Raw genomic sequence first — 9,381 nt, forward strand, 5'->3', positions numbered from 1 at the left:
GGGAGGGGGGTGGGAGGGGGGTTCATGTTTGGGAACGCATGTACACCCGTGGTGGATTCTTGTCAATGTTTGGCAAAACCAATACAGAATTGTAAAGTAAAATAAATAAATAAAATAATAATAATTAAGTCCAAATTCTGGAAAAAGGAAAAAAAAAAAAAGAAAGAAAGTTTTCCTGCAGCCCACTCTACACTGTATCCCAGTCTGTCAAGGGGAGTTTCTTTGATACCATCATGTGTCTTTTTTTCTGAAATGCAGCACAGCAGGATAATCTCTTTGGGGAGTGGAGAGAAACTAAGGGTAGAAGCACTTCATGGAGGTTACAAAGCCTGCTACAGATAAAGCACAGATCAGCTTTGTCAGAGCTGCAATGGATGACCATGTTAACCCGCTTTTGTATCATTCAGGGAAAATAGCCTGTCCACTTGCTGCTGCCTATTCTGCAAGCAAGTTTGCTCTGGATGGGTTCTTCTCCTCTCTCAGGATGGAATATGAGGCGACCAAGGTCAATGTGTCCATCACCCTCTGTATTCTTGGCCTCATCGACACAGGTAAGGCCAAGAAATTGGAATAAATGGCCTACGGATGGACTGTCTGTCTTACTACGGTGGGTAAGGAGGGTGCTGAACTCCCTGACACATCGTGTGTCAAGCACTGAAAACCAGTGACAGCGCTGCAGCTGCTGCTGAGTCGCATCAGTCGTGTCCGACTCTGTGTGACCCCACAGATGGCAGCCCATGGCTCCTCTGTCCCTGGATTCTCCAGGCAAGAACACTAGTCCCCCTTTAATGAAGTGTTCTGTCACCTGTTGAGCCTCTGACTGCTCTTTGACCCTTCTCTCCATTCTGACTGCCAACTGTGCTGAATAACACCACATTCCTCACCTGACTCTATTCTGAACACCTTATGTCCCTCATGAAAACTCAACGGCCATTACTTTCCTATGTGAGATTATTAAATATGAGTGTTTTCCTTAATAACATATCAGTAATAAGTCACAGATGTCACAAATCCTTTGATGCATCATGCTGAGACGGACACAGCATCATTTGGGGGATGGGGGTATTCTTGTCGAAAACACACAATCTCATTCTAATTATGAGAACAATGGGGAAAAAAACCAAACTGAAGGGGTTTATACAGATCCCGGTGGCTTCCCTGGTGGCTCAGACAGTGAAGCATCTGCCTGCAATGTGGGAGAGCCGGCTTCTATCCCTGGGTCAGGAAGATCCCCTGGAGAAGGAAATGGCAACCCACTCCAGTATTCTTGCCTGGAAAATTCCACGGACGGAGCAGCCTAGTGGGCTATAGTCCATGGTGTCCCAAAGAGTTGGACACAACTGAGCGACTTCACTTTGGGCTTCCCTGGTGGCTCAGAGGTTAAAGCGTCTGCCTGCAATGCAGAAGACCCGGCTTCTACCCCTGGGTCAGGGAGATCCCCTGGAGAAGGAAATGGCAACCCACTCCAGCATTCTTGCCTGGAGAATCCCACGGACGGAGGAGCCTGGGGGCTACAGTCCACAGGGTCGCAAAGAGTTGGACATGACTGAGTGACTTCACTTTCTTTCATACAGATCCATTGAACAGAATTCTTCAAAAGTGTCAAGGCTGTGAGAGACAAGGAAAGAGTAAGGAACTGTCAGAGATCAGAGAGAAAACAAAAAAAAATTACTACTAAGTGTACTCTTGGATAAGATCCTGGAACATATAAAGGACATTAGTGAAAAAATAAAGTCTGCAGTTTAGTTAGTAATATTGTTCCAATTCTATCATATCTATCGTTGATAGTTGTATAATGGTTATGTAAGATGTTTTGATTGAAAGATGTAAGGAAAGACTTTGCACAATTTTTAAAACTTTTCTGTAAGTCCAAATGCAAGTTTATCTATTAAAAAACTTTATTGAAGGGACTTCCCTGGCAGTCCAGTGGTTAAGACTCCACACTTTCACTGCAGGGGGCATGGGTTCGATCCCTGATCAGGGAACTAAGATCTCACACTCTGCACAGCCAAGTAAATTTTTTTAAAAAAACTTTGAATACACTGAGTAGTAGTTACAGAACAAAAGAAAGAGAAAGACAAAAGACACACAATGAAACAAGAAGGGGTGGAGAAACAGAGAGAAGCTGGGCAAGAAAGACACAAATCCTAGGGGGAGAGAGCAGGTAACAATAGTTTCCCTCAAAATGAAACTGGTTGGTGTTGCCAAGGGAGCAAAGACCTGGATTCCTGTCTGTCTCTTCCTTTTACAAATCAGTCCTCATTATCACACCTCACTCTGGTTTTGCTCATTGACTCTTACCATCATATGACTTCTGTACTCATTCTACTCCCCGATATTACTCCTTCACTCCAACCAAAACACCCAAGAGAGGAGTCTGATTCATTCAAATCACTCAACTAGTAACCTCCAGTTGCCCCCACAAATTTCCATCCAGGAAGACAAGGTCCATATGAACACTAAGATTCTCTTTGCCCAATAGGCCCTCAACATACCCAGTCTTCTCCATGTATTCCCGACAGGGCCCAAGCAATCACTGGCCAGCAGTCCCTAAAAGCTAAGCTGCTGGTGTCTGCAGGCCTTCCATCACATAGACTCTACTGTCTTGGATAACCACACTCTTCTCTTGTCGCTCTACAGACACAGCCATGAAGGCAGTTGCTGGGATATACAATGCAAAAGCATCTCCAAAGGAAGAATGTGCCCTGGAGATTATCAAAGGGGGAGCTCTGCGCCAAGATGAAGTATATTATGACAGTTCAATCTTGGCTTCTCTTCTGCTGAAAAATCCAGGAAGGAAGATCATGGAATTTCTCTCCTTGAAGAAATATAATATGGAAAGATTTATCAACAACTAGGCACTTCCTGAGGGCTGGGCATCATAAAGGGAGCTTGGAACAATCCAGCCTGGTATTTATCCGAGCTCCATCATGAAGGTATCTCCCCAGAGAGAGTGAGTGCCCCCAGGGGACTGCAAGTCGCACAGCACATCCCACAATTTAAAGGAATCCCTCTAACACTTGTGGAAAGGTGATCATAATGAATGCCATGACCCAGCAATTGTGAAATCGACAGTAACCATAGATATAATTACAAGATAGTTACATCAAGTTTACCTCAAAGGTAATAAGGCTATATTTAATCAATATTAATTCTAAAGGTCACATAAACTTTGTAAATTCATACCTTATTGGCTTTAACTTCAGTTCATTCAGCATGATTCCATTAAAAACTATAACCTAACCTATACATGTGAGATTTTTAATGTACATTTCTTATTTTGTGATATGAACCCCTTATCTGCTTTTGAGTTGAAGAAATCATCCTACTTCATTTAGTGAACATAGCATCTTCACCATTTTGTATATATTCCTTCATACTGTTCTGGAAAGGAGAACATCTGAGTGTGAATAAGCAGAGCAAACGCAGAGAAGTGGAGGTTCCTGTGGTTCTATGAAGCCACAGAATCTACACCTGTTCAGTGTACTCACAGTGCATCAAGCATCCATAATTTACGTGTGAACACTCAATATTAGAAGTTTGTTGAAGAGAGGTTGGAGTTCAAATCATGTCACTCGTACATTTAGTCATTCATTCATTCAACAAATATCTATCCAACACTTGCCAGGTGTCACTTGACTACAACCAAAGAGGATACAAAACACTAACAACTGCACAAAGCCCCATATTGGCAGGTCCTCCAACAGGGGAGAGTGGAAAACTGGACAATTCTAGTAGAGAAAAGGAGATTCTTTATCAAAGTGTGGGCAAGGCTATAGGGAAGTCACAGAAGTAATGTAGCATCTTCAGGTTAGTTTCAGTTATTTCCAACCCCAGGCCCACCATCAGGACAAGAGGAAAGAACTGTTACAAAAGCCCAGAGGGTAAGAAATGTTTGCAGAGTGCCACAGGACAGGAGCTTGGATACTCAGGACGCCACCAGCCCACCAAGGACCACAAAGGAAAGATCTGGAAAAATAGATACACCTTCCCTCTGATTCCCTGCTGGTATTTTCAATTAAGTGAACAGAGGGGCAAAGTGCAGATTGATATAAACCATACAAGTCAGCATACCCAGGCACACAGCAAGGTGGGGAAGGATGGAGAGTGTTTTGGAGGGATAGACGGAATATATCCAGCACAAACTCAGCACTCCCAAATGTAGGGTTTCCATGGGAAGTGATGGACCACAACACATGAGCCTGAACATGTAGGGTAAGTTCCCTTTTCTGGCCTCTTAATCTAAACTGCTGGGCAGCAGAACAAATTGCAGTCCACCAAGCTGCCAGCCACATGGACAAGGAGCTGGATCTGGAGTGTGAAGATGGCTGAACTTTTCTTAGAGAAAAGACCTCCTTAAATTATGCCCAGGGAAAGGAAGCAGGAGAAATCTGATCGAGACTTACAATTTGCTTGAGTAGAAGTTATATGTCTTACTATGTGAGGCTTCCCCCAGAATTCAAAAGGGATGATATCAGAAATTAGGTCTGGACTTCCCCAGTACTCCAGTGGTGAAGAATCCACCTGCCAGTGAGGGGAGACAGGTTCAATCCCCAGTCTGGGAAGAGTCTACATGCTCTGGGGCAACTCAGCCCAAGCACTGCAACTACTGAGCCCACGCTCTAGAGCCTGAGAGCTACATCTCCTGAAGTCTGTGTGCCTCGAGCCTGTGCTTCACAACAAGAGAAGCCACCGCAATGAGAAGCCCACGCAGCACAACTCGAGAGGAGACCCCACTCGCTGAAACTGGAAACATCAAAGATCCAGCACAGCCAAAAATAAATAAACTTTAAAAAGAGAGAGAGAGATTAGGTCTGAGATCTGAAGCCATTGACACCCTCATCATTTGCTGTCTTCACTAGCTTGGACATTACAATTCCCTCATCTTCAGCAGCATGATTTTACCACTCCAAGCAACTTCTGTCCAGGAAGATAAACGGTATAAGCCAATTTAAAAATGCTCAGTTTTTCCATAGATAGCACCAAAAGGCTACTACTCTTCAAGACTCTTTGGAATCCTCATGTCAGAACTCTGTGTTCACGGTGCTCACCAATAGGAAATGCTTGCATCATGACCCTTCTCCAGTTCTAAACAAACCACCTCACTGAGCCCACATTAACCCAGACTCCAATACTTCATAAACACCCCGTTTTGCCCTCCCATTCTGAAAGGCTGCACGTCTCCAACAAGGTAGTACCTCCTTTCACCTGAGTAAGCAATCAACTCAGTTCTTTGTCTCACCAACCAGTGGCTGTATTGTTTCAGGAGCCCTTCCCAAGGGACCCTCTCAAGAGCCCTCACCCTGCTCCTCACCTGGCTCTCCTGCCCCTCGAATATCTGGCCACTCTCTCCAGAGCCAAGGGCCATGCAGATGACATCACTCTTATGGCAAAGAGCAAAAAGGGATTAAAGAGCCTCTTGATGAAGGTGAAAGGGGAGAGTGAAAAAGCTGGCTTAAAACTCAACATTCAAAAAACAAAGATCAAGCCATCCGGTCCCATCACTTCATGCAAATAGATGGGGAAACAATGGAAACAGTGATAGAAAAGACTATTTTCTTGGAGTCCAAAATCACTGTGAATGGTGACTGCAGCCATGAAATTCAAAGATGCTGCTCCTTGGAAGAAAAGCAATGACAAACATAAACAGCATATTAAAAAGCAGAGACATTACTTGGCCGACAAAGGTCTGTATAGTCATAGCTATGGTTTTTCCAGTAGTCATGTATGGATGTGAGAGTTGGACCATAAAGAAGGCTGAGCGCCGAAGAACTGATGCTTTCAAACTGTGGTGCTGGAGAAGACTCTTGAGAGTTCCCTGGACAGAAAGGAGGTCAAACTAACCAATCCTAAAGGAAACTAACCCTGAATATTCATCGGAAGGACTGATGATGAAGCTTAAGTTCCAATACTTTGGCCACCTGATACAAAGAGCCAACTCACTGGAAAAGACCCTGATGCTGGGAAAGAGTGAAGGCAGGAAGAGAATGGCATGACAGAGGATGAGATGGTTGGATGGTATCACTGACTCAATGGACATGAGTTTGAGCAAGCTCCGGAAAGCCTGGCATGCTGCAGTCCATGGAGTCGCAAAGAGTTAGACACGACTGAGAGACTGTACTATAACAACAACCAGCATCAAAATGGTTTTTATCATGAGACGAGATCCACGTAAAAGGACCTGGCCTGCTTAGTTCAGTTCATAATAAGCTTAAAAATATATCTGCAAGGATGACTGTTTTCACATTGTATGTGGAACCCAGAGGTTCATTGCTCACTTTTCGCCCACAATGACGTGAAAATTCAGCATTCCTTTGTGGATTCCAAAAGCAATTCCACTGTCACTGAACGTATTAGTGAACAATGTCATCTTTTCCCAGTGTTTCAGAGGCGGGAAGGAAGGCTGGGTTTATATTCAATGGGAGGGCATCATTTAACTCAAAAGGCCCCTCCAGGCCAGGTCTCTTTCAAAGTGCTTCCTCCTGGCTCCACCTCTTCCCTAACTCCAACCCCAGAGTGCTCAGCTCCCACCCTCCTTCTGCCCCACCATCTATCATGCAAAGTGGATTCTGACTCTAACTGGAGAACACCCAGCAATATATTTTTAGCAAAAATATTATTTTACCACAAGGAATTACTGTACTAACTGTTAGGAAAATTTTAAGTCACCAAAAATTACATACGTGGTTAGGGCTAACCCAAACCAAAATACCAAAAACAATTTTAATATCTACCCATAGGCTGTCAATGGGCTTCCCAGATGGCTTAGTGGTAAAGAATTCCCCCAGCCAATGCAGGAGACTCAGGAGATGGGGATTCAACCCCTGGGTCAGGAAGGTCCCCTGGAGAAGAGCGTGGCAACCCACTCCAGTATTCTTGCTTGGATAATCCCATGGATAGGGGAGCCTGGTGAGCTACAGTCCATGGGGTCACAAAGAGTTGGACACGACTGAAGCGAATGAGCATGTAGGCTGTCTATACTATGAAATCACTGTATCATGATAACAAGAATGATTTATATGTACTCACATGGAAGGACCTTCCAGACATCCTCTTAAGTGTACAAAACAAGTTGCTTACAAATATGTATAACACAATCCCACTTATGTTCAAATTATATATATATATATAAAACGGGGAGGTTTGTGCACAGGTATGTGTGAGCATGAGTGTACGGAATGAGGAGGCTAACTTGCATGGAGCACTCTTCTCAGACCTGAAAAAATTAGGAATGGCTTCCCTTTGAGGAGCAGACCGTGATTCTTGTACTGGCAGTGTTATGGGTTGAGGCGTGCCCCCCCCGCCAAATATAGGTTGAAGCCTTCATCTCTGGTTCCTCAGAGAAGCATTTTCACTCACGAGTCTTCAGTCTGGGCAGGGCTCCAGGAGGATAGCTCACTTCTGCTCTGCTCAGCACAGCTGGGCTGGCTCAAAGGCCCGGAGCTAGAATCATCAGCAGGCTCCATCACAACTGCGGCTTGTGCCTGAACTGCAAAGACTGACTGGCTGGAGCCTGGAACAGCTGAGGGCTCCTCCAGCATCCCTAGCTTTGTGTGGCCTCTTCACATGTCTCTCAGAACAGCAGCTTCAGGGCTGCCCAGACTTCTTACAAGGGGTCTCTGGGCTCCTAAAGCATGTGTCCTGAGAGACAGAGCCGGGCAGAAGCTGTGTTACCCGTGATGACCAACCATAAGCTGGTAGTGATCCACCCCACCTCACGGAGACCAGGCAGACCCCCAGCTCAACAGACGGGTGTCACGTCACATCGTGAGAAGAGCATAGGGCATGGGACCCATATGGGTGCAACCACCTTTGTCAGCTCCAAGAGACAAGGGAGATCATAAGATCTGCTGTTGCAGACCCAGAGTCGGGAACTTCGGTGGGCAGCACAAATGGGGCAAGAAGCCAGGTTCACAAGAGCTCAGGCCCTGCAGAGTGTCAATAAGATGGGGGCAGGAGGTTGATGAGGAAGAAAGGAGATGAACACCAAGCAGGGGCGTGATTAGATGACAAATTTATAGCCAAAGTTGGAATAAAATTAGTTTTGCCTTCAGCCTGAACTGTCAGGGTAAACCTTGGGCCCAAAGACATACGAAGACTTCAGCCTGTGTTCAGTAGAAACCAGCTGCTTCTTGATTCTGCTCAACTTATCATGTATCAGATGGCATGCGGAAAGCAAGAGAGGCTATGAGACAATATTAAGGTAGTTAATAAACTAAACTTTTGCTCTTTCCAAAGGAGTGTTGGTAAAGGCTTAACAACTGACTCTCCAGAAAAGAAAGAAAGAAAGGCTGATATGTAACACTTGCCTATTTCAGTGATGCAAACGCTCTCACCATGGCCAACCTGAAGCCACCAGTTGACACCCCGCATGTGTTTTAGAAGAGCTGTACACAGCAGGCTTCAGCACCCACCCTGACTCACTTTCCACATTCTTGACAGAATTAGTTATTCTTAAAGGCCCAGCTCAGTGCCTCGCTCCTCTTCCCAGGACTTGAAAGAAACAGAACAGCTCATTTCTATCATTACTGGAGAAGAAGAGGGAACAAGGGCTCCCCGAGACAGGGGACACCCACATCCTTCACCTCTCCGGGTGTCAGCATCTCGCGTGAAGTCGTGGCCTGAACCCAAGGGTCTGAGCTCCTGAGTCCACCTTCACGTTCGCTAGCACTGCATCCCCTGGAGAGCCATAGGGAAAAAACCATGGACAGCGGCGCATCAAGGAGAAACAACAAAAAGTCTGCAAAGTGTCCTTCTGCATTTCCAACTATCCGTCCTCCTCCTTGTCACTGTGGGGTCCCAAGACAGTTGCTCCACCTTCAGCATCACTCTGTGATTCAGGCCAAAAAACAAACAAACAAAGAAAGAGAGAGAGATGTGAGAGGCTAAAAGTGCCCACCAACTGAGCCTGACCCCTAATAAAGAGCCAACAGGAAAGCCCCAGCCAGGACTTCCACTCACGTCCCATGGGCTAGAGCCACGTCTTGGGACCTCCCCTCACTTCAAGAGAGGTTGAGAAATGCAATTTTCAGCTGAGCACAGGTCCATCTCAAACAAAAATGGGGTTCTGTTAGCCAACCACAAGTGCTGGTCACAACGTCTGAGATACAGAGCAGAAGGACACAGTCCCTCAGATGCCAGGCTCCCGACCGCGGGGACGGGATGGGCCATCTGCAAGGCCCTAACTATGACTCCTTCTCCTCCGTCAAGAATGTAAGAAAAGGCCCTCCAGAGCAGGTAGCAGGGAGCCCTGGGGTGACTCACATCCACGGGGGATGGGCAGCCAGCGGCTGTTTCTGGAGAATTCCCTCCCAAGGGAAGGTGTGTCCCTCCTCACCTCCAAGTCTGTCCACACGGGCTGGGCTGTGTGGGCCTTTCTTC

At 45.9% G+C, this 9,381-nt stretch overlaps 1 protein-coding gene across 3 annotated transcripts in view; it reads left to right on the forward strand.

Moving 5' to 3' along the window:
- Nucleotides 1–3,258, forward strand: part of HSD11B1 (hydroxysteroid 11-beta dehydrogenase 1) — a 75,087-nt gene extending 71,829 nt beyond the window's left edge. For 2 of the 3 annotated variants that reach the window (XM_040263085.1, XM_040263087.1), the window contains 2 exons: nucleotides 408–551; nucleotides 2,641–3,258. In XM_040263085.1, coding sequence (XP_040119019.1) covers nucleotides 408–551; nucleotides 2,641–2,858 — 362 coding nt within the window. In that variant the 3' untranslated portion in view covers nucleotides 2,859–3,258. The remainder of the gene's footprint in view (nucleotides 1–407; nucleotides 552–2,640) is intronic. The other variant, XM_040263086.1, reaches the window with a different exon arrangement.
- The last annotated feature ends 6,123 nt before the right edge of the window (nucleotides 3,259–9,381 follow it).

Source organism: Oryx dammah, unplaced genomic scaffold (assembly GCF_014754425.2).
Source record: "Oryx dammah isolate SB20612 unplaced genomic scaffold, SCBI_Odam_1.1 HiC_scaffold_21, whole genome shotgun sequence".
Classification (NCBI taxonomy): domain Eukaryota; kingdom Metazoa; phylum Chordata; class Mammalia; order Artiodactyla; family Bovidae; genus Oryx; species Oryx dammah.